This window comes from Tachypleus tridentatus, chromosome 8 (genome assembly GCF_004210375.1).
Source record: "Tachypleus tridentatus isolate NWPU-2018 chromosome 8, ASM421037v1, whole genome shotgun sequence".
In the NCBI taxonomy this organism is placed as follows: domain Eukaryota; kingdom Metazoa; phylum Arthropoda; class Merostomata; order Xiphosura; family Limulidae; genus Tachypleus; species Tachypleus tridentatus.
In genome coordinates, this window is record NC_134832.1 from 154,757,187 (window position 1) to 154,784,364 (window position 27,178).

General features: G+C 33.5%; 1 protein-coding gene across 8 annotated transcripts in view; it reads right to left on the minus strand.

The window, feature by feature from the left end:
- LOC143223784 (dual oxidase maturation factor 1-like) overlaps positions 1 to 18,618 on the minus strand; it is a 36,346-nt gene extending 17,728 nt beyond the window's left edge. Inside the window, exons 1-4 of one of the 8 annotated variants that reach the window (XM_076452208.1) lie at positions 18,166 to 18,618; positions 16,141 to 16,198; positions 949 to 1,086; positions 17 to 79 (exon numbers count right to left, since the gene is read on the minus strand). In XM_076452208.1, coding sequence (XP_076308323.1) covers positions 17 to 79; positions 949 to 1,086; positions 16,141 to 16,198; positions 18,166 to 18,357 — 451 coding nt within the window. In that variant the 5' untranslated portion in view covers positions 18,358 to 18,618. Of the gene's footprint in view, positions 1 to 16; positions 80 to 948; positions 1,087 to 16,140; positions 16,199 to 16,444; positions 16,779 to 16,849; positions 17,083 to 18,165 lie in introns of those variants that run through there. The other 7 variants (XM_076452203.1, XM_076452204.1, XM_076452206.1 and 4 more) reach the window with 7 other exon arrangements.
- Between the last annotated feature and the right edge of the window lie 8,560 nt (positions 18,619 to 27,178).

A 27,178-nucleotide genomic window follows, 5' to 3' on the forward strand; every position in this document is an offset into this window, starting at 1 on the left:
AACTTTCGTGTCTTACCATCTTCCCAATTGAATGTGTGGAGAATGTTGACTACTTCCGTTCCGTTACCGGAAACGTTACCTAACGGAAGGAAAAAAAAACGGAAGTTTAGATCTGTACACATAATTAGTATAACAAATGTTATCACTACCTGCAAAATACGACAGAATATGGAATTCTTTTCCTACGTTATGATTTGTTCATTTCTCTAGTTTTAGGCTATTTACCGTATTGATAAGGAAATCTGACTAATGCCATGTAGTATCATACTATACCGACGAACAGTTCGTACTTTGGTAGAAACGTACAAATAGCCCCAGGATTTCTTTCAAACAATGGGTCGACCAAGAGACACTGTGTTATGGTAAAGTTCCTGAAGTGAACCAGTACAAACTGCTGACCGATATTCCAGTTTTTCTCCGCAATTGTTTGGAATTTTAAAGCTCTGTCATTTAACAATAGTTTGTAAATACACTTCATAGAAGTATACATTTAAGGCGGACAGCTCTGTCCTGAGAATATTTTAGTTTTATAAATAGTTATACGAGATAAATGATTTCTTTCTAGAACTAGTTTGATGTGTGTTTTGTTTCTAATTTCATATCAGTCCTATAATTACATGTTTAATGAATGCCTGAGGATAAAAAAAAAAGACAATGTGAACTGTTTGGAAGCCCAAGAGAAAGATCCATTATATAGCCGAGTATAGATACGGTGCTGAGAAAGACATACATGTAACTTCAAACATCGTGCGTTACTTTATTTAAAATCCGATAGACACAACAGAAGATTACTTCCTGATCTCTTCAATCGATATTTCCTACCCCCACCCCATACAAAAGGACAGTACTGGACACGTGCGGTGATCCATACTTTTACACAATACATATTCTACTGTAATCACTAAAACAACAACGTATATAAACGTTCATTACGTAGCTTTTGCTCACCTTTCAAGCTGACAGTGACGTGATAAAGTCCTATGGTTACTGTTATCTCTCCAGACACCAAAGAACCTGACCGAGCGCCATACTGACTTTTAATCATTGAGCGAGATACTAGCCAGTACGAACTGTCCAAAAACAAAACTGAAACATAAATATATATATATAAACTCATTTAATTATACTCAGAAAGAACCTAAAAATCAGATATATAAACTTATTTAAAATATATTCTTAAAAAGTAATATAAATAAGCTAGCTTATAAACTCCCAGGTAACACAATACCTACCAGAAAGAGACACAACTGGACAGAGCATCATAAGATTTAAATTGTAACATACAAGGAAAAGATCAAGAGTATGTAACAGAATAAATCTTTCACCAAATCTTAATAAAAACTACGTAAGACTGAAAGTAACTTACTGACATATCTTACACAATATTAGGTCACAGTGTTTAAGTGTGCAAAAGACGGGATGTGTCGGTCACTAAGTTCTTAAACAAAGTACAATAGATGGGAATGTCACATTCTTTGAAGGCAGTTCGAGAGTGCTGACAGTAAGGACAAACAAGTTCGTAATCTGCTTTCGATACTTTTTAAGCAGAAACCGGTTTTTATTAAAATCTGTAACCAATAATTGAATTTAAACATATACAATAGTTTTATCTGCAAATACAGCACTAGAATAACTTAGTGTCTTTAAATAACTAAACACATTTATATATCCAGCTATTCTAAAACAATGACAGGTGAAATAGGAACTTCTCTTATTCATAAATTACAAAGTTTAATATTTATGATATGAACAGGAATAGTTTGACCCAGTAATCCTTCGGTGATTGGATACTTTACGAACGTACTAAATGATTTATGTGCATGATAAAAATATGTTAACTAAATATTTGTAACGAAACTTGAAAAATTAAAGTACAATGTTCAACGCTGTGAAACAGGTGGTTCTTGTTTAACATGGTGTCATTGTATCACTTATTATTTCATGGTAACGTTTATAGCACTGTTGTGTCATCTAGCACTTCAAAATGTAATTAATAACACTCATTTAAACATTCGAGTTCGAAGTTACAAATGTACTTCAAATGTTCACAAAAAGTCCACACTACTTTCCTGTCCATAAACCTCTCAACAAGTTCTAGAAGATTCTTATATATTACTTTTCACACAGTTAAAACAATACGTACTAGGTGGAAGTCCGTGGAACCTAAGGAGATTTTGGGTGCCAACATTTTATTTTTATTTACATTTAGTAAATTTACGAAATACTGTAGGTTGTTCTGTTAAATCAATTCAATATATTTTGTAAATACACTCTAGCTGCTTTACAATAAACTGATAATAAAAATTGACAAATGATGAGATAACATTAGAGTGTGCCAACTTTTACAGAATTATTCCCTGGACTTGAACTGGATTACACTCCAAAACATGCTCACACGATCACACTAAAGAAAAGATAATTGTATTCGAACTTCCCAAAACATCAGTTTCAAGTTTCAGATATGCAACGAACCATTAAAATATTGCATTCATTTATTGCTTATCTAGCAATAAATCTATCACTGAAAGATATAAAGTGGTCAATGAGTGAATAGAACATTAGTTTCAATTTTGGATGGCCTTTGTGAGACAGTGATAAATTTGTAAGAATAATCCTTCTTTTTGTGAATCCTCTGGACAAAGAAACCGAACATATTATAGACATCGTAAAGTTTTGGTACTTCCAACAGGCTGTCTTATATTCAAAAATGGTGTTAATGAACTCCATATACCACGTAGTTCACAATCTGTTGGAACACATCTTGGTGTTAAATATTCTAACAAAGCTATTCAACGATTTATTTATAGCAGGCTCTTTTTCATCTTATTACAAAAACTACTCGTGATAAAATCAGTAAGTTAAGAAAATGGCCAAAGTTCTAAGATACGATTCTTAAAGATGGAAAACTAGGGCGTCCTTTAAAGCTGGAGAATTGGGTAATCCTTTAAAGATGTAGAACTAGTTGACGTTTTAAATAAAGCTGGAGGATTGGGTAATCCTTTAAAGATGTAGAACTAGTTGACGTTTTAAATAAAGCTGGAAAATTGGGTAATCCTTTAAAGATGTAGAACTAGTTGATGTTTTAAATAAAGCTGGAGAATTGGGTAATCCTTTAAAGAGGTAGAACTAGTTGATGTTTTAAATATGGAAGGAAGGTAGTCTCTTAAAATTGAGGCCTAGATATTCCTTTAAAGACAGAAACTACGTAGTCATTAAATACCATAAAGCTCGAAATATCACAGTTTCGACATCTAGAGATTATCTAGACAGAGCCTCATGGTCATTAGAAGACTGCAAGTGACCATATCTGTCAGTCTTTATCAAACTTTCTATAACCTCTTGCTTGGTGGATAAAGACTGACAGATATGATCACTTGCAGTGTCTCCTAGTGATCATGAGGTTCGGTCTAGATAATTCCTGTTAGTCTTTCTCCAACTTTTCATAACCTCTTGCTTGGTGGATATCATATCTTCCATAATTTGCCAACAGCGGTCATCTGGGTGTGTATAGTAACTTCTTATTAACGACTTCGTCACCAGTCATCTGGGTGTGTATAGTAACTTTTTATTAACGACTTCGTCACCAGTCATCTGGGTGTGTATAGTAACTTTTTATTAACGACTTTGCCACCAGTCATCTGGGTGTGTATAGTAACTTTTTATTAACGACTTCGCCACCAGTCATCTGGGTGTATATAGTAACTTTTTCTTAACGACTTCGCCACCAGTCATCTGGGTGTGTATAGTAACTTTTTATTAACGACTTCGCCACCAGTCATCTGGGTGTGTATAGTAACTTTTATTAACGACTTCGCTACCAGTCATCTGGGTGTGTATAGTAACTTTTTATTAACGACTTCGCCACCAGTCATCATGGTGTGTTTATTGTCCTTGATTCTGTTCATTGATTTCTTAAGATTTCGATTCTACTGACTGTTCTTTACTTCTTTAAATTTCTACAATTCGACTTCTTTCCAAATTCTCAAGCTATCGTCTGAAGACTTCAAGCATGTTCTCAGGTTCTGTACTACTACTTACTGCTGTAATATTTTTTAAGCAACTATCTGTTTCTAGTAAGCAAGCTGGTACTTAAGAGTATGTCATTCCCTTTTGTTTTGTTTTAATTAGCTTGTACCAAATCAGATCTGATGTCTTATTAGCTTAATGTACTAAAGCACATTATTTACCTCAAGATAACCGTAAATAAAGCTATAAAAATGTAAAGTTATACAAAAATGACGACTAGTTATATAAATTCAAAGAATAATAACAATTACCTACTTTAGAAACTGTACATTTACACTGTTTATAATAAAGAAATATTTTAATATCTATAAGTTCATCAGATGCCAAATGTTAAAAATAAATTACATTTATATTTGTTCCTTAAACTTTCCTACAAACTCTATGATAACAGCGTGTAAATAATATGATCTTTTTTTTATTAAAACAATACACAAAGAATAAGCGAAGAGCAAAGTAAATTATAACACGACAATTGTTAAAACGTTGTTTGTATTCAATGCAGGAATGTCAGTTTCTTTAGCAATAACTGAAAAATACGCATGTTCTACGTACTGTATCACTTATGTACAAATGTTTTTAGGTATTTGTCAGTATTAGAAAGATAGAAATAGATTACCAGGAGTTGTGAATATACCACTGAACAATGGGCCATAAACCATCATTCACAGGTTAACATCATTGTATCTGGTGCTATGTGGCACTATAAAAACATAGCATATGAACACCTTATGTGACTTTATAGTTAAAACATAGCATATGAACACCTTATGTGACTTTATAGTTAAAACATAGCATATGAACACCTTATGTGACTTTATAGTTAAAACATAGCATATGAACACCTTATGTGACTTTATTGTTAAAGTAGAAACTTCTTTCCTCCTAAAAGAAAAGTATTTGAGAATTATTATTCACGTCCTGTTTTCGTTTGTTTAAAAACAGAGTTTGTTTGAAATTAAGTACAAAGCTACCCAACGGGTTTATCTGTGCTCTGCCCACCACGGATATCGATACCCGGTTGCTCGTGATGCGACACACACTGGGAGGCTTAAAACAAAGAGAACAAAAGTTACGTCAGGGATTGTACAACAAATCTCTAGTCATAAGCTGCTCGTCTCCTTAAAAACACGAAATTTGAAATTACATAAGTGAATGAAAATACTTGTTTATTTACAAAACATCAGTGAGCAGATTTCGAAACAAAATATTGTTTGCGTGAGTGCATATTACTCATCAAAATTTAGGCTAATTAAACAACATTCCCTCTAGATTAACTGCTAAAGATACTAGGAAAATCTGTGGAATTCTGTTTCCTGGTCTGAATAACATACATCAGCAAGAAAACGTACATCGATGTAAGCTATCAAAATCTCAGTATGAGCCCATAAAGACAAAAGTTTCATGGAAATCGTTGAAAGTGTTTTTCGATTTGATAATCGTACTGCATGTACGAGCTTTAACTTTAAGTGAAATATTTGTTATAAACGGATGCTTTTGGTTGATATTAAAACATGATGTTGAGAAATACCATTTAATAGCAATACCTAACAATACTATTATAAACAAGGCTGACCACTGTTAACGTCAACAGTTACCATCTACTGGCAATATCTAACAATACTTAAATCATAACAGACCTTTTCGTTACCAACAAATTCTTGGCCAAACTTTTATCAGAGATGGGTCTTTACGATGTATATATTTTGTTTTAACAATAAGATAATATTAGACATCGGTTATTTTATTTTTACAAAAAGGACAAATTTTAAATGGCACACAACATCCCACGTTGCTGAAGCACAGATTGCTTATGAACTTCTTCAAGATCGTGTTTTTAAATCGAAAGTTAATATTATCACCAGTCCTGTGGAGCTTAGATAAAACAGAAAGAAATCTCGACTTGTCCATCCCAGGTGTTGGTACGTACTTTGTATCAGTTCTATCTAGACTCAGGTAGGACTAAGCGAATTGAATAAATAGTACACTGTTTCAGTATTACCTGGATCTAAGTAGGATCAGAGTTAATATTTTATCTAAGGTCTAAACAGGATTGGAAATGATCCTAAAGTTTTATTTAAAATAAAAAACAGTCGACGAAGAGAATAGAACCCCTGGGAAGTTGTGTACTATTAGTGAGATGAGACTTTATTTAACTCGTAAATAGATGTGTCTGTAATTATCCGAAACGTTGCAACATGTTTTACCATTTGTTTATTTTCTACACACATCGTTCATGCACTGTTTCAAACAGAAAAACACGAACTTAAAATGCATTGTTATTTAAATACTGCAAAACAAAACAGTAAAAAACGCATCTATTGCTAAATTAGCGTCGATACGCCATACTGCACATTGACTTCTGATCACGTGCCATTGACTGGATGACGTATGTAATATAATCATTCACAGTGTTATATTTTCATTGTTAAAATCTTACAATTTCTAATTCTAATTTCTAATTCTAATACATTAAAAATTGTATTCTTATCAGCAATCAGAGTAATCTAGTTAAGTTTAACTTTCTCAACAAGTAGACCATAGAAGAAAATATTTATCATAAAGGGAAGCTGAAGACAGTTGCCTTTACCAAATGTTGAAACTTGATCTTTATATTTTCGTACATTAAGATATTAACATGTTCTGTGTTGTGTTTATTGAACAAAATCTCTAAAGTACAGATATGATACAGGAAATACAGAATTTTGTCTGGTTTAAACAAAAATAAACATACAAGCTTTATCTGTAAAATGCCTCATTTCTATATTACAATCGATACCACCAACTAGCTGACTGGGTTAGAAACTTAAGTGTATGCTACTGAGTTAAAACTGTTTCTTATACCAAAATTAAATGGTAAAAACTATTCATATAGTCCATTCCTTATTCGTTGGTAGTAAACATGTTGTCGCTGTTTCCGATAGAAATAGCATCAACTTAAGAACAGCTTGTTCGCTGTAAACATTCAGTTAGGTATGTTAATATGCAGATATTGAGTTTATAATATTGTTGTAAGCATTCGGTTTAAAATGTTAGTGTAAGCGTATCCAGTTTAAAACACCGCCGTAAACATGCAAATATCTAGTTCGTAAAATCATTCTAAACATTCAGTTACAAATGTTACATTGTTTGTCCCGTGTGACCAAGTCAAGTAACATTTAGTGTTATGTAGCAATGATTGCTAATGGTGATGATACGTTCCAGACGCGGTCTTATTGGAAACACCAGAGAAGAAACTGTGTTCTACTTTCTTAACTGTTAACCAGGTTAGTTGTTATTAATGTTCAAAGTACAACTTTCTTCCTGTTTTAATATAAAAATTTCGACTTATTCAGAACTAAATGCTTAACAGAACTTTGTACGATATAGAACGAAATGATTTAACACAGTTTTAATGGTGTTTTTTTATATTATTAGTAGCTTGTTTAATTACACTTGAACAAATTAAAGTACACACTAAACAATGGAACTTCGTGTGTGCCATTAAAGTGGAACTAATGAGTATAATCCGTATTGCGCATAGTTATAAATAGTAGCATATTTATATTATTAGTAGAGTATGTGTTTACAAAATCTAGGAAGGAAACATTGATCATTTCAAACCGCACATGAACAACACCACAGTCAAACAAAATTCTGTCCTGAGCAGTAATACCTGGCGCTACTTCTCAGGGTAACGTGATTCGGTTCAATATTAATTAGGCCTGTTGCGGCGTGCTTTGATCTCACGCTGTTTTCCGAAAAGTGGAATCCGTCTTAATCTTACGGCCCATAATTAACGTGTGAAACAAACCGGAGGATATACCGCCGTTACGACCGGCTTCATTCATTGTCAGCGAACTGTAACATCACAGTTATATCTATATTGACATTAGTGAGTTCGGTGTGGAAAAATATATGTGATATAGAAATAATCGTTTCCGGATCATAAAACAATTAATGGGAAAACCTTAGTATTTTATGATAAACCATACATGAAATACTAACTTCAAAGGTACCGCGATAAAACATGCGCAGCTAACATCAATACTCAATGAAGTTTCATGAAAGGACGATATATCGGTCGATCAGAACGAAACCAAAACCTAGTAAATGTTGTAATATGTAAAGCCTTCCAATACCCTCGTTTAACAAAACGTAAATATTGCACACTTCTCTTCCGTAAAGAATGTTCAGCACTTGGGGTCACGTTAAAAGTGTGAATAGTTGGGGCGGAAAGAATAAACCAAACTGGTTTCTCAAAAATAAAATTACTTAACAAAAGACGGGATAATTTTCTTAAACAAAGTGCACACGTTTTGGGAATACAATAAAACAACCATTCACTGGTTGAATTTCCCTCTTCCTTAACTTAAATATAACAGTAGGCCTAACTACAGAATTATAATACTGAGATTTTATAGCATCAAGATAAATAACAGAACCAAATCAACTTATGGTTTCACTATATGTTAACCATTTCTGTATTTGTTTAAAATGAAAAAAAAAACTTTAATATAGGACAAGCATCATCGTTTCGAATGCATGTGCTTCTAAACCTATGATATAAAAAGTAGAATTTTAGACCAAAATCAAACCTGCGAAATGTAAAAAGAGTTTGAAAAGAAAATCAAACCTATGAAATATAAAGGTAGAGCGTTTAGCCAAACTCAAACCTGTGAAACATAAAGGTAGAGCGTTTAGCCAAACTCAAACCTGTGAAACATAAAGGTAGAGCGTTTAGCCAAACTCAAACCTGTGAAACATAAAGGTAGAGCGTTTAGCCAAACTCAGAGCTGTGAAATATAAAGGTAGAGCGTTTAGCCAAACTCAAAGCTGTGAAACATAAAGGTAGAATGTTTAACCAAACTCAAACCTGTGAAATATAAAGGTAGAGCGTTTAGCCAAACTCAAACCTGTGAAATATAAAGATAGAGCGTTTAACCAAACTCAAACCTGTGAAATATAAAGATAGAGCGTTTAACCAAACTCAAACCTGTGAAATATAAAGGTAGAGCGTTTAACCAAACTCAAACCTGTGAAATATAAAGGTAGAGCGTTTAACCAAACTCAAACCTGTGAAATATAAAGGTAGAAAGTTTAGCCAAACTCAAACCTGTGAAATATAAAGGTAGAGCGTTTCGCCAAACTCAAACCTGTGAAATATAAAGATAGAGCGTTTAACCAAACTCAAACCTGTGAAATATAAAGGTAGAGCGTTTAACCAAACTCAAACCTGTGAAATATAAAGGTAGAGCGTTTAACCAAACTCAAACCTGTGAAATATAAAGGTAGAGCGTTTAACCAAACTCAAACCTGTGAAATATAAAGGTAGAGCGTTTAACCAAACTCAAACCTGTGAAATATAAAGGTAGAGCGTTTAGCCAAACTCAAACCTGTGAAATATAAAGGTAGAGCGTTTAGCCAAACTCAAACCTGTGAAATATACAGGTAGAATGTTTAGCCAAACTCAAACCCGTGAAATATAAAGGTAGAGTGTTTAGCCAAACTCAAACACGTGAAATATAAAGGTAGAGCGTTTAGCCAAACTCAAACCCGTGAAATATAAAGGTAGAGCGTTTAGCCAAACTCAAACCCGTGAAATATAAAGGTAGAGCGTTTAGCCAAACTCAAACCTGTGAAATATACAGGTAGAATGTTTAGCCAAACTCAAACCCGTGAAATATAAAGGTAGAGTGTTTAGCCAAACTCAAACCCGTGAAATATAAAGGTAGAGCGTTTAGCCAAACTCAAACCCGTGAAATATAAAGGTAGAGCGTTTAGCCAAACTCAAACCAGTGAGATATAAAGGTAGAGTGTTTAGCCAAACTCAAACCCGTGAGATATAAAGGTAGAGTGTTTAGCCAAACTCAAACCTGTGAAATATAAAGGTAGAGTGTTTAGCCAAACTCAAACCCGTGAGATATAAAGGTAGAGTGTTTAGCCAAAATCAAACCTGTGAAATATAAAGGTAGAATGTTTAGTCAAATTCAAACCTGTGAAATATAAAGGTAGAATGTTTAGCCAAATTCAAACCTGTGAAATATAAATGTAGAATGTTTAGCCAAAATCAAACCTGTGAAATATAAAGGTAGAGTGTTTAGCCAAACTCAAACCCGTGAGATATAAAGGTAGAGTGTTTAGTCAAACTCAAACCTGTGAAATATAAAGGTAGAGTGTTTAGCCAAACTCAAACCTGTGAAATATAAAGGTAGAGTGTTTAACCAAAATCAAACCCGTGAAATATAAAGGTAGAGTGTTTGGCCAAAATCAAACCCAAGAGATATAAAGGTAGAGTGTTTAGCCAAAATCAAACCTGTGAAATATAAGAATAGTTTTAGGTTAAAATCCAATATATGAGATGGAAGGGTATATAATAGCAGAGCTTTAGACCAATATATAACCTATGAGATATAAGGATAAAGTGTAGACCAAAATCAAACCTATGCGGTTTAAGGGTAGAGTTTCAGAACGAAATCAAACCTGCGAGATATAAGAATAGGGTTGTTGGTCAAAATCAAATCTGTGGAACATAACAGTAAAGTTTGAGACCAAAATCAAACCTTCGAGATATAATGGTAAATGTTTTGGCCCAAATCAAACCTGAAATATTTAAAAGGTAGAGCTTATACCAAACTTTACGTATTTTGTTGTTTACTATACACACTTTATCAAACCTGAAGTATTTAAAGGTAGAGCGTATACCAAACTTTACATACTGTGTTGTTTACTATACACACTTTATCAAACCTGAAGTATTTAAAGGTAGAGCGTATACCAAACTTTACGTATTGTGTTATTTATTATACACACTTTATGATTTTCTAAATGATTTCTTTATCCTCCCTTATATTCGATTCATACAACATTTAATATCAATATATACAACTCTATAAACTATATGTGTGACCCTCACTAGTACAGCGATAATTCTGTTGGCTTTAACACATTAGAATAAGGAGTTCAATACCCATAATGAGCAGAGCACATAGAATACCTATACATTTAATAACAATCAAATAAAACCAGACAATATCCGTGTAGGATTAGGTGTTGAACGAACAAATTCATTATTCAACTTTGATATCGATTTTGTGTGTAGCTAGTACTACAATTAAAGAGCGACGTATCATTGTGTAGTTAACACTACAATTAGGGTAAAGTGTCACTGCTTTGTTATGTCAAAAATTATAGACTAACGTATCATTGTGTTATAATGCGGGTTCGAATACCATTGTTTCTAAGTATTCATTTCTCCAAAGCATCACTTGAATAATTCGGCTTCTTTGCTACTATATACAATTTAGGCCTAAGCAGTATTTCAGAACCAGTTTTCTACTGACCACTTTCGTCCCGATATTCTTTGGCATAGTGCCATATGGCATCCGCTTTACAGTAACTTACATGATTTTAACGAAATTTTGCAGACCTTTCTTAATATGGTTAGCTTAAGTACAATAAATATATTGCATTATTTCTTGCCTTATAACAAGTATAATGCAGGGGTTAGATCGGTAATTTACATTCTAGTACTTGGACAGAGCTTAACAAGAGCTATTTAAGCTAGGAGACCTTAATAGCCAGTCAACACCCTCTACAGAAGATAGTTAATCAACACTATCCAGTGTCAATACTTGTGGTGCCCTTATTTAATCGAATAGCACGGAATGACTGTCACTCTTATAACTAGCAAAAGCAAGGGCCACAGACCTTCAGATTCACAGTCCGCCACACTAACCATCAGGCCATGCTAGCCTGACTCATGACAGCAGGAGACTAGGATTGTTCGCAGTAGAACAATTATAGAACATTATTAAAACCAACACCTAATTTTCTTTGGGGTGTCGGTAATTATCGTTAACTTAGCTAATTTTAAATAGTTTGAATTATCAGATCACTGAATTACTTTTCTAACGTTTGACACAAACAGGAAACCATGAAAACAAAATGGTGGATACTGTATATGTAAAAACGTTTGGAATGAGAAAATATTTTACGATGAGAAGCGAACAACGACCTTCTTCGGTCATCGTCAGGTTCACAAAGAAAGAAAGAGGTTACTGACCGGAAGCTGACCACATGTTTGGAATGGGTTGTGTAACTGAGTGTCGGAATGTAGAGGGCAGTGTTAGATGTTTGAATATATAATTTTATACTATTTATTTTATTATTTTTAATATAGGTATAAAGGTGTTCCTTTGTATTGGTTTATTTTGGGTTTAAGTTGTTGTATAAGTAAGGTTTCTTTAATTTTGCGTTTGTCTGTGCTTGTTTCTTTATTTAGTATTTGAGTGTTTTCTATGGTTATGTTGTGTTTATGTTTGTTTCTTTATTTAGTATTTGAGAGTTTTCTATGGTGATACGTTGTTTATGTTTGTTTATTTAGTAGTTGAGTGTTTTCTATGGTGATACGTTGTTTATGTTTGTTTCTTTATTTAGTAGTTGAGTGTTTTCTATGGTGATACGTTGTTTATGTTTGTTTCTTTATTTAGTAGTTGAGTGTTTTCTATGGTGATACGTTGTTTATGTTTGTTTCTTTATTTAGTAGTTGAGTGTTTTCTATGGTGATACGTTGTTTATGTTTGTTTCTTTATTTAGTAGTTGAGTGTTTTCTATGGTGATACGTTGTTTATGTTTGTTTCTTTATTTAGTAGTTGAGTGTTTTCTATGGTGATACGTTGTTTATGTTTGTTTCTTTATTTAGTATTTGAGTGTTTTCTATGGTGATACGTTGTTTATGTTTGTTTCTTTATTTAGTAGTTGAGTGTTTTCTATGGTGATACGTTGTTTATGTTTGTTTCTTTATTTAGTAGTTGAGTGTTTTCTATGGTGATACGTTGTTTATGTTTGTTTCTTTATTTAGTAGTTGAGTGTTTTCTATGGTGATACGTTGTTTATGTTTGTTTCTTTATTTAGTAGTTGAGTGTTTTCTATGGTGATACGTTGTTTATGTTTGTTTCTTTATTTAGTAGTTGAGTGTTTTCTATGGTGATACGTTGTTTATGTTTGTTTCTTTATTTAGTATTTGAGTGTTTTCTATGGTGATACGTTGTTTATGTTTGTTTCTTTATTTAGTAGTTGAGTGTTTTCTATGGTGATACGTTGTTTATGTTTGTTTCTTTATTTAGTATTTGAGTGTTTTCTATGGTGATACGTTGTTTATGTTTGTTTCTTTATTTAGTAGTTGAGTGTTTTCTATGGTGATACGTTGTTTATGTTTGTTTCTTTATTTAGTATTTGAGTGTTTTCTATGGTGATACGTTGTTTATGTTTGTTCTTTATTTAGTAGTTGAGTGTTTTCTATGGTGATACGTTGTTTATGTTTGTTTCTTTATTTAGTAGTTGAGTGTTTTCTATGGTGATACGTTGTTTATGTTTGTTTCTTTATTTAGTAGTTGAGTGTTTTCTATGGTGATACGTTGTTTATGTTTGTTTCTTTATTTAGTATTTGAGTGTTTTCTATGGTGATACGTTGTTTATGTTTGTTTCTTTATTTAGTATTTGAGTGTTTTCTATGGTGATACGTTGTTTATGTTTGTTTCTTTATTTAGTATTTGAGAGTTTTCTATGGTGATACGTTGTTTATGTTTGTTTCTTTATTTAGTATTTGAGTGTTTTCTATGGTGATACGTTGTTTATGTTTGTTTCTTTATTTAGTATTTGAGTGTTTTCTATGGTGATACAGCACTAACATTTAACGTGACTTCATAACCAGAATTTTTCGTAACTGTTTCCAAAATTTACACTTGTCACAGCATACTTTAAAAATCTCTACTAAAAGATGTAAGAATAGCATGTCTAAAACATGCTAGGATTTTAAGATACTATGAACTATGTTAATCCTCTGAATACTGAATATTAAAATATGTAATAGAATGACAAAAACTGGAAATATACTTACCTTGTATCTAAGTAGATAGTTAACCTAGTTCATAGTTAACTTAGTTCATAGTTAACTTAGATAATATTATGGGAGTAGATAAAAACAAAAAACATAAGCATGTTTATAAAATGTTTTTTCTTTTAAAATTCAAATAGAAATTTCAAAAAATTTAAAAATTACACAGAAGTTAACAGAATGTTTTGTTCAGTACCTCTAAGTTGTGCATAACAGTGCATGAAACTCTAGCTGTCTTTGTATAACTGTGTGATGTAGTGAAAACTGAGTTTAAACGAAAAATCCTTCACTAAATTTGACGATACAGAAAAACATTACAACACAAACTGTGTCCATCTAGCTTAAAACCACACTGTCGCAAATCTGAATGACTTTAGAAACAGAGAAACATTACAACACAAACTGTGTCCATCTAGCTTAAAACCACACTGTCGCAAATCTGAATGACTTTAGAAACAGAGAAACATTACAACACAAACTGTGTCCATACTATTAAATTCTATCCAACGATTAACACTTGTTTCTGTATTTTGTGTTACATCACTTAGTTTTGAAACTTCTTGTAGAAATTCTACGAATAATCAGCCATTCCTGCTTTCCGTTCATACTTTAATTAGTTTCTTAAAACACAAACTCATCAGCTGAACCTCCTGTATGTTATTACTATTTTATATATAAAACAAAAACTCATCAGCTGAACCTCCTGTATGTTATTACTATTTTACATATAAAACAAAAACTCATCAGCTGAACCTCCTGTATGTTATTACTATTTTACATATAAAACAAAAACTCATCAGCTGAACCTCCTGTATGTTATTACTATCTTACATATAAAACACAAACTCATCAGCTGAACCTCCTGTATGTTATTACTATTTTACATATAAAACACAAACTCATCAGCTGAACCTCCTGTATGTTATTACTATTTTACATATAAAACACAAACTCATCAGCTGAACCTCCTGTATGTTATTACTATTTTACATATAAAACACAAACTCATCAGCTGAACCTCCTGCATGTTATTACTATTTTACATATAAAACACAAACTCATCAGCTGAACCTCCTGCATGTTATTACTATTTTACATATAAAACACAAACTCATCAGCTGAACCTTCTGTATGTTATTACTATTTTACATATAAAACACAAACTCATCAGCTGAACCTCCTGTATGTTATTACTATTTTACATATTAAACACAAACTCATCAGCTGAACCTCCTGTATGTTATTACTATTTTACATATTAAACACAAACTCATCAGCTGAACCTCCTGTATGTTATTACTATTTTACATATTAAACACAAACTCATCAGCTGAACCTCCTGTATGTTATTACTATTTTACATATTAAACACAAACTCATCAGCTGAACCTCCTGTATGTTATTACTATTTTACATATTAAACACAAACTCATCAGCTGAACCTCCTGTATGTTATTACTATTTTACACATTAAACACAAACTCATCAGCTGAACCTCCTGTATGTTATTACTATTTTACACATTAAACACAAACTCATCAGCTGAACCTCCTGTATGTTATTACTATTTTACATATAAAACACAAACTCATCAGCTGAACCTCCTGTATGTTATTACTATTTTATATATAAAACACAAACTCATCAGCTGAACCTCCTGTATGTTATTACTATTTTATATATAAAACACAAACTCATCAGCTGAACCTCCTGTATTTTATTACTATTTTATATATAAAACACAAACTCATCAGTTAAACCTCCTGTATGTTATTACTATTTCATATATAAAACACAAACTCAAAGGGTGGTAAACGATGAACTGGTAGACTCTAAACATTCCGTTCAAGTTATAATTTCACTTCAAATGAGAAAGATAATCTGAGAGAAAGTGTTTCCCCATCTGCATGTGAAGTCTACCTCTCAGATTCCTTTTATACCAGGATACATTTTACTATTCATGTTCGATGTAAACATACGACTTTCATTTGATCTACTATCGCACAATGAAAGTTGTTCTTGGCAAATAACTCTTGAGAATTATGTAACCCGAATGCCTTTGTTAGGCGGACCTTTCTTTTTCAAGGTCAAACTAGTTTATAGGGTTATACTTTTTTTTTATATATATAAAGAGTTAAGGAACCAACGTAATTTCATAACATCATGAATGTTTAAAAATGTACATAATATTTTACTGTTAAAATATAATTAATAAGCCTACTTACACACTATAAACTTACCTAAAGTCAGAAACACCAGAAAAATAAACATCGCCATATTTATACGTGAGAATAGGCTCTATAGAAAAAGAAAAATATTTATTAATTGAATTTACAAATAAATAAATGAATGACTTGAACAACTGCTTAACAAATAATTAACATTTCAGTTAAACGTATATACATAACTAGAGACTTCTTGTTGGCGCAAGGTTCATGAATATATGAAACAAGGAAAACGAATCTTATATACGGACTAACATACATGCGATCAGTTTATTACAAGTTTAACAGTCAAATGAAACTAGCAGCAGATAAAACTTACGTTATTACAAGCTGAATCTACAGCTACTTTAACCGCAAGCTTACCCCGTGTAATTAAAATGTAAACAAGTTGAGACAACAGTTACTTTAACAGCAAGCTTATCCTGTGTAATTAAATAAGTTGAACCAACAGTTACTTTAACAGCAAGCTTACCCCGTGTAATTAAAATGTAAACAAGTTGAGACAACAGTTACTTTAACAGCAAGCTTACCCCGTGTAATTAAAATGTAAACAAGTTGAGACAACAGTTACTTTAACCGCAAGCTTATCTTGTGTAATTAAATAAGTTGAACCAACAGTTACTTTAACAGCAAGCTTATCCTGTGTAATTAAATAAGTTGAACCAACAGTTACTTTAACAGCAAGCTTATCCTGTGTAATTAAATAAGTTGAACCAACAGTTACTTTAACAGCAAGCTTATCCTGTGGAGTTATATGTAAACAAGTTGAATCAACAGTTACTTTAGCCGCAGGCTCATGTCGTGTAATTACATGAAAAGTTTGATCGGTAATTTTTTTTATCGTTCTCGTTAAACTACTTAACATGCACGACAACCAACGCTAAAATAAGTTTAGTTCCCCCATTCAGCGTGGTTTAACAAGTCCTTCCTGCTCTAGTTCTATGCTACACCCAAGCAAGCCTAACATCTACTAAAATCTATACTAAAAGGATATTTCAACTCGTTAATAACAAAATAAAACATTTCTAACACTTCGAGAAAGTTCTCCAATGTCGACATTTTACGATATATTTTGTAAACACGCCACCTCACTTCGTGTGAAATCCGCGTTTCTAATTTAATACAAGAATTAAAACATAACACGTGTCTTCAATGGCAGCGAAAATCCCCGGATTTGTGGAAATTTGAATTTCATATATTGCGTTTGTTGAAAACAAAAATGTTATTGGTCCAGCTTGAAGTAATAGATTTTGAATGCCAGCAAATTAACCAAACTTCGTAAATTATAATTAATTAACCAAATGGAAACAATTGTCAGTTTTTATTGTTTTTATTTCTTCGAGAGAAAGAGCCCCCCGCTAGTACAGCGGTATGTCTCCGGATTTACAACGCTAAAATCAGGGGTTCGATTCCCCTCGGTGGGCTGACCAGATAGCCTTTGTGGCTTTGCTGAAAGAAAAAACACTCGAGAGAAAGAACATTATAATGATCAGTTCTTGTGACAAAAAATGTTCGTCTCATAATAACGATACTATTATTTTATTTCACTCTATATTTCATCAGAGCTGTATACTTTTAGCACAAATTATTGCTAACTTATATGGTGCTGTTACTAAAACAAGTCAATTCATTTTCAATGTAAATTTGTTGGTTTAAGCATGTACCCTACGAAGACGGCGTAGCTACTGACGTAGAATGCACTGTATTTCATATAATAACCGCGAGGTGGGGGGGCCTTCATTTTATAAGTTCAGTTTAAACTTCTAATATTGAAACTGGTAGTACCTGGTAGTCAGTTACCATATAGCAAATACAGACGTACCATTCTCGTTCTCATGCTGGACCAAATATTATGTTTATTTAGTAACAGTATCTTAGTACACATAAATAAATTATTGCCTTATAAAGATATGCATAGATAGAGTATTAACACCGTACGTGTATACTTAGTGTTATCAGTATCTGTACTTATGCTTAAGATATGAATTATTATTAATTAAAATGGATTGAAATAATTCATGTTTAGTTAATATTTCTTACCTTCCAAATCACCATGATTATTAAATGTTCATCGTAAAGCAACAAGGTCAGTGAGCAGGTTACACAAACTTTCACCAGATTATTGAACCTTTTTACCGAACAGAATCGCAACGAAGGAACACGAATACGAGCGAAATATGACACTTTCACTCTCGCTACCATGTCCGTGCACCAGCGTGAGGTCACGCGCATGACGTCACGTTTCTAATGGGGTGTGCCATTTAGTAAAACAAGTACACATATAACAAAAACATGTTGCAATATTAGAGAGATGTATCGTATTTTTTTGAACGATATACTGATCGACTGGCAGTGTTTAAAAGGTATACAAAAACGAAGATTATAAGTGTCGCTTGTTTAACACTAGAAAAACAAAAGGCTTCTCGTTGCACGATATAAAGAAATAAAAAGATTAGTTGTGCTTCACTACGCACCTAGAACATAGAACCTCAGGGAATATATTTATGCACGTTCATCGTAAATCCCCTACAGGTATGTCGTGAACAATGTTCGAAGTTACAGAATGAAGTTGATGACGTCAGCCGCGTCAATATGATGTCAATAAACTGACTTTTCACAAAGCACTTCGTACTTTAAGAAATCTTCCTGAAGTGCTGACACCAGTAGAAGTGGGAGAATGAGTTAAGAAAACCAACTAAACATAAAAATAAAGTAAAACAATTAGAAACTGAAGCAATAAAATAAGGACTACTAGAAGCTAGAGAGAAACGGTTATATAGTATAACCAATGACGTTGTGGAAAACAGGAATGAAGTATAGTAGAAAATGTACTTAATGAAGCAGAAAATATAATTGAATGCATAGTTGGGGTTGTACAGAAACAATGGTAAATCCTTATTAACAAAAAACAAGTAACGGCTGTGATGAAAAGTTTTGAATGATGTAGTAATTTAACAAAATTATACTTCCGGACTAGCCACGAGCGCTTCTGAACGAACATTATAAATGTAACAATGAAGAATATTGTATAACATCCAACAGGCCAGGTGGATTAAGACGTTCGACCCCAACTCTGAGGGTCGTGGGTTTGAATCCCCCTCACACCAAACATGCTCCCCCTTTCAGGCGGGGGGGAGGGTGCGTTATAATGTGAAAATCAATCCCACTATTCCTTGATAAAAGAGTAGCCCAAGAATTAGCGGTGGGTGGTGATGACTAGGCGCCTTCCCTGTAGTCTTACACTGCAAAATTAAGGACGCCTTAATTAAGGAGCGCAGATAGCCCTCGTGTAGCTTTGCGCGAAATTCATAAAAGAAATAAAGTGTAACAAAGAATTATTTTATAAACAGACACAGCAGATGGCGCTATACGTTCATCTTTCAAAAAAGCTTTTAAAAAGATTTGTATCAATTAAAGAAATAAATGGCTTTAAGAAGTTAAAATATGAGAAAAATAAACTTGTTGAAATTGAGAATGTAATATCTAAACACATACAACTGTTTTTCTCCAAAGTTATACATGTTTATTAGCTAGAGAACCCGTTCTCTGGACTGAAGATATGTTAATTCATGATTAATTAAAGGTTATCTTGGGACATGAAAAGCTATTTATTTTATATGTAATAGTAAAATAAAAAAAAGCTCATAAAAAACTGCAAAACAAAATGTGAAACCCAAAGTTTGCATGTATCTCCGCGTTGACCCAAGTGAAATCCAAAGTTTGCAGTGTCTTCGCGCTGACCTAACGAATCTTCATGTTAAATTTGGTAGATATCAAACAACAAGGAACAAAAAAGTGATGAAAGCAAAAACACCAATAAAACCCGCTAAATTCAAAACAGAAAATTTGTATGCATTTTCCAATGGATCTAATGAGCCTCCATAACAATTTTGGTAAATATCCATTCACACCTTGTGAAATTGTTACATTGGCATACAACAGACAGAACTATAAGGTTTAAATGGGTCATTTTTTACTACTTTTCTAAAACTATTTTTTATTAATCAAACATTTTTCTTATCAGAACTATGCCTATGTATGATGCTTTAAATTTTTAATAATTTCGTCTGTCAAATATTCTTTGTTTTATATATATATATATAAATGTAACATATACTATTCTTAAAACTTTCTCCAGTCATACACTGTCGGCCAAACTCTCAAGACCAATGAACATAAAGAAAAATAAGCATTTTGCGTTGTTCGACTCAACCACTTATTTGAGTAGCGCTTCGAAAGAAGAAAAGGGAAAATAAAAATAAAAGACGTTTTTAGCATTTAATAGGGTAAATGCGAACACTATGAAATTAGCCTAAATATTAGCTGGTCAAAAGTTTAAGACCATACCAAAAAGAGGTCCTACACAGGGTAGGAAATGCCCAACAAGAGGTCCCAGTAGTTAGTTGCACGGCCATCATTGCAAATAACTTCAAACATTTGTTTTGGCATGGTCGATATAAGTGTTTGTAGAAGACTGGCTGGAATGTTATTCCAAGTGGTGAAGATGGCTTCACGAAGATCATGCACTGTTTGGAATTGACGTCCATTTCTATAGACTTCCCTTGCCATCCACCCCCAAACATTTTCAATGGGGTTCAGCTCGAGCGAACACGCTGGATGGTCCAAAAGAATCACGTTATCCGCCTTGAAAATGTCTTTTGTCCTGCGAGCATTGTGGATTGCAGCGTTGTCCTGCTGAAAGATCCAGTCATTTCCACACAAGCGAGGGCCTTCAGTCAATAAGGATGCTCTCTCCAACATGCCAATGTAGCCAGCTGCTGTTTGACGTCCTTGCATAACCTGAAGCTCCATTGTTCCATGGAAGGAGAAAGCACCCCAGATCATGATGGAACCTCCTTCACTGTGTCATATAGAAAATGTCTCCGGTCGGATACCCTTATCGTGCCAGTAATGTTGGAAGCCATCTGGACCACCCAGGTTAAATTTTTTTCTCATCAGAGAACAAAACCTTCGTCCACTTTTCTACGTCTCATATTTTGTGCTTCTCAGCAAAGTTTAACCGAGCTGTTTCGTGGTGTAGAAGGAAGCGTAGCCTTTGAAGACGTTTACATTTTTAAAGCCTTTCTCTCGTAGATCCGTCTTATTGTTCTTGAGCTACATTCTGCGTCCGTAATGGCCTTCGACGATCGACTGGTGTCTTACCGGACAACCTGTCAAATCCTCTTGCTCAACGCCGGCGAAATTTTCTTGGGCCGACCACTTGAATTTCTCATTCTGTATTCCTCAGGGTCTTTTAAGAAATTTACAACAGCAGTTTTACTTCGCCCAATCTCACCAGTGATGGCACGTTGAGAGAGACCTTGCTTTTGCAGCTCGACAATTCTGCCACGTTCAAACTCTGTCAACTTTTCAAACTCAAACTCAAACTAACGTGGCAGGGGTTTAGTTTAGAGGGAGAGAAATCAGAAGAGTTCTCTCTCCAACTGGGGTGTTCAGGAACGTTGTGGTTCCTCTTCGTTCCCTTTCGTGAATTGTTATTAGAAATAAGTTTTTTATTGTTTTTATTTTAATTATTATTATTTTTTAACTCTTTTTTGGGTGGAGGATGTCTCTCTAAATGTTGTCTTGGGTGGAGGCAAAGGCAGCACCGGAAAGAATGGCCGGGACCCGTCCCGAAAGGAAGAAGTCTAGCAAATGTCAACATGAATACAGTTCAATTCAAACGGCGCGATTCAGGGTCTGGCAATAAAGTTGCTTGGGCTGGGATCTAGAAATCCAATGCCTAAGTGAACTTAGTGAACTGTCAACTTTTTAGGCTTTGCCATGTTTTTACCCAATGTAACACAGGAGATGTCAGTGTGAGATGTTGACAACGCGAATACTTGAACACAAATAACTAAATTTCGTTACGTGTTTACCGATTAACGTTTCGTTTCAGTAAGGTCTTAAACTTGTGACCAGCTAGTATTTAGGCTAATTTCATAATGTTCACATTTTCCCTATTAAATGCTAAGAAAGTTTTTAATTTATTTGCCCTTTTCTTATTTTCATTTTTCGAAGTTCTACTCAAATAAGTGGTTGAGTCTAACAATGCAAAATGCATATTTTTTTCTTTATGTTTATTGGCCTTAAGATTTTGGCCATCAGTGTATATTCTCAATCTCACTGTTATGAATATGTGAAGAAGCTATGCATTATTAATTTAAATTTCTCGTGAGTTCTTACTTTCAAGTTTATGTTAGCTCGAATTGGTTAATTCGCAAGTCCTCCATTGTAAGGCTTTTCAACCTTTGTATCAACCCGACATGGCCAGGTGGGTTAAGGCGTTCGACTCGTAATCCACTCGCTGTTTACCACTACATGATCATGGGCTTCCAGTGATGCTTAATTTCATAGTTCCTTGTTTGTAGTGTTTACCTCTAAAGACGTTAACGGAAAATTATTTTCAAATGTTTAACACACGTGTAAATGGATGACATTACACATTTAAATACTTTCACAAAGACTGGCTTACACGTGATAGAGAGCTCTACAAATGTCACCTGTACTCATAAACGAGTTTTAGGTCTAATGGAGTGGGGACACGTGCAACAAATACAGCTTCATTCATCTTCACACGGTATTTATATTTTACAATTATTTTATTCGTGATTTCACTGGAAAATACAATACATTCTTAGGATCAGTGATTCTACCTTACAGTTCTAGTTCACATCCTAGCATCTTATCCACGGACAACAGTTTCAGTAGTAAACACTTTTCACTTGATTAAATAATTAAAAGTGTATTTCGTATAAATATTCTTTTAAATACACCTGTGATGTATTAACCTCAATATATTTATGAAGTAGCTATAGGTGGCTTTTTTCATTACGTACCACTGATATTCCGGACTGTTGATTTATGGAAGATGAAAAGCGATTTCTTTTAAACAGGTTTTTCTTGAACTGCTTAAAAACTGCTTAAGATTCTCTTATAAAGGGTAAATATATTTATAATATGTTTATATGTTTATAATATATGTTTATATGAGTTCTGATGATGTATTACTTCGTAGGTTGCTGTAATGAGTGGGGTACGAATTGTTTCTTGTTTATTGTGTGAATTACTATACGGTGAACAACTGTAGCAATACCATGCCAATACCGGATAAGTTACTTTGTATATTGTGTGAATTACTATACGGTGAACAGCTGTAGCAATACCATGCCAATACCGGAATAGTTACTTTGTTTATAGTGTGAATTACTATACGGTGAACAACTGTAGCAATACCATGCCAATACCGGATAAGTTACTTTGTTTATTGTGTGAATTACTATACGGTGAACAACTGTAGCAATACCATGCCAATACCGGATAAGTTACTTTGTTTATTGTGTGAATTACTATACGGTGAACAACTGTAGCAATACCATGCCAATACCGGATAAGATACTTTGTTTATTGTGTGAATTACTATACGGTGAACAACTGTAGCAATACCATGCCAATACCGGATAAGTTACTTTGTTTATTGTGTGAATTACTATACGGTGAACAACTGTAGCAATACCATGCCAATACCGGATAAGTTACTTTGTTTATTGTGTGAATTACTACACGGTGAACAACTGTAGCAATACCATGCCAATACCGGATAAGTTACTTTGTTTATTGTGTGAATTACTATACGGTGAACAACTGTAGCAATACCATGCCAATACCGGATAAGTTACTTTGTTTATAGTGTGAATTACTATATGGTGAACAACTGTAGCAATACCATGCCAATACCGGATAAGTTACTTTGTTTATTGTGTGAATTACTATACGGTGAACAACTGTAGCAATACCATGCCAATACCGGATAAGTTACTTTGTTTATAGTGTGAATTACTATACGGTGAACAACTGTAGCAATACCATGCCAATACCGGATAAGTTACTTTGTTTATAGTGTGAATTACTATACGGTGAACAACTGTAGCAATACCATGCCAATACCGGATAAGTTACTTTGTTTATTGTGTGAATTACTATACGGTGAACAACTGTAGCAATACCATGCCAATACCGGTTAAGTTACTTATATTGTCGTAACATTTCATGGTGATATAACTGTTAGTGTAGATCACTTGTCGCCATACTTTATTTCAAGTTTGTCTCTCTGTTTCATCCACGTTAATTTAAAATCACAGATTAAACTTAAATGTTTTATAACATGAAAATATGGAAGTGTGTTCCATGTAAGTACAGCTGGGATGGGTGTCTATATACCTTAACTTATTGAGAAGTGTTCCATGTAAGTACAGCTGGGATGGGTGTCTATATACCTTAACTTATTGAGAAGTGTTCCATGTAAGTACAGCTGGAATGGGTGTCTATATACCTTAACTTATTGAGAAGTGTTCCAGGTAAGTACAGCTGGAATGGGTACCTATATACCTTAACGTATTGAGAAGTGTTCCAGGTAAGTACAGCTGGGATGGGTACCTATATACCTTAACTTATCGAGAAGTGTTCGATGTAAGTACAGCTGGGATGGGTGTCTATATACCTTAACGTATTGAGAAGTGTTCCATGTAAGTACAGCTGGAATGGGTACCTATATACCTTAACGTATTGAGAAGTGTTCCATGTAAGTACAGCTGGGATGGGTACCTATATACCTTAACTTATCGAGAAGTGTTCCATGTAAGTACAGCTGGGATGATTGTCTATATACCTTAACTTATTGAGAAGTAGTCGATGTACGTACAGCTGGAATGGGTACCTATATACCTTAACGTATTGAGAAGTGTTCCATGTAAGTACAGCTGTGATGGGTACCTATATACCTTAACGTATTGAGAAGGGTTCCATGTAAGTACAGCTGGGATGGGTGTCTATATACCTTAACTTATTGAGAAGTGTTCCATGTAAGTACAGCTGGGATGATTGTCTATATACCTTAACTTATTGAGAAGTGTTCGATGTACGTACAGCTGGAATGGGTACCTATATACCTTAACGTATTGAGAAGTGTTCCATGTAAGTACAGCTGTGATGGGTACCTATATACCTTAACGTATTGAGAAGGGTTCCATATAAGTAGAACTTAGGTGGGTGTTCATATACCATAACTTATTGCCAAAAAGTTCCATTCGAATATAACTGGGATGGTGTATATATACTTTAACGTATTCAAAAATTGAACAATTTATGGTTTGGATTGTTATATATATATAGTATTCTACTACTTTGATACAGGGTGGAAATTTGTATCGGCTCTCGAGGGGTTTGGGAGATCCCTTCATCTGTTGGGACAAGAGAACTCTTCTAGACTACCAGATAAGCTGAAATTGCGAGCGAAAACAGATAACTGGACGTGTTATAGGGATGTTGGTGATACATATAATAAATAACAACACTATCCTACTGTAGGTGACCCTCCTTCTGGTGTTATGTGTTCTGTACAAATGTTAAAAAAAATATCAATTTTTATTTGAAATGCTGCACACTAGAATATTTCACTCCAATGTTTATACACCTGGTGAACTAAACATCATTAAAACGTCGAAACGTATAGAACATTGTAGTAATATACACAGTTTTTGTATGAAACTACTGGCTCTGATTATCCACAGAATACTGTTTGTTTAAGATGAACTTTAAATAACCAATAATTGGTTTAGACTGTAAATTCACTTTCATACGATACGTTTATTTTGTTTTCAGTTTAATGATATTTTTTGTTTGTTTCTAATGTTGTGTGGTAATTTGTTGACTTTTAACAATACGAAACCTAACATGAATGATTCTAATTTATATTTTCAAACCAAAATTTGTTACTTGGTTTCCCATTTTCTGAGCAGATGAAAAAAGTATATTTTTAGTAATTAGTGGCTTACCAACGAATAGTGGGATTGACCGAAGGTTATAACGCTCCCACGGCTGAAAGGGCGAGTATGTTTGATATAGATTCGAACCCACGACTCTCAGATTACGAGTTAAATGCCTTAACCACCTGGCCATGCCGGGCCTACTGGTTAGTGTTACTGACAGTAATGTTACAAACTGCTCAAGAAATGTTATACCCTGCAGGAATTTACGGAAAATAATTTGAAATAAAAAAGAATCTGATAAATGTAAAAATACATCCGAAATTTCATGTAGAGTTAGAAGAAAAAAAACGTCATTACTAGTTAAACTTAAAAACAATTTAGAATAATTTAACTAAAATATGCATAAGCTGTACATGACACCTAGGATAGGTACGCCATCTTTATTGAGGATATTAATCAAATATGTAAATTTTCATTTACGTGTATAAACAAATGTAGTCAAATTAGAATACGAGACTGTTCAAATTTGATTCGTCTAAAATAAATTACAACAAGGCAAATGCCACTAAAATTTACTGAAAATATGAACACTGGAACATATCTTGTCAATTTTCTGTTTAAATAGAATAAAATTAACTTGAAAAAGGTTGTTCTCTAATAAACAATGAACATATTAATAGTACGGAACTAATATATGAAGATTAATACCCTCACTATACAAGTTCATTCATTATTTTGTTTGTTTGTTTTTCATAAATTATCATTGTCATTATGTTTTTTACTTTTTGTGGATTTTGCAGAATAAATCGTTTCATAATTTTGCAGCAGAAACAGCTCTATGGTTTATTTTTTGCCTGGGCTGTGTGTGTTTGATTAGAGCGCCACTGAACGTGCTTCTCAGTTGTAGGGGTGAAGACTAGTTCTTTTCCTGGTTATGTGTTCTAAGTCAGGGAGAAACATGTCTGAAATCTTGGGGTCGCTGACTTCGTGGCTTTCTCCGTGTTTCAGATATAGTGAATATAATTTGTTCTTTTACACTTCGTAAGGAACTTTGAAGAAACATTTTTGGGGCTTATTGGTAAAATTACTTTTAAATCTATCAGAATAATTGTCCAGGTTAACTTATAAAGTTTTCAACTTGATATTTGTATGATTTTTTTACAGATATATATTGTTGTTAGGATCTTACTTCACTGATGGATTCATTTAAACTATCCAGAGAAAATAACGTCCAATCAACAATATAATAAGAAATTACTTAAATTTTCTTCTTTACTGCCTTGTAC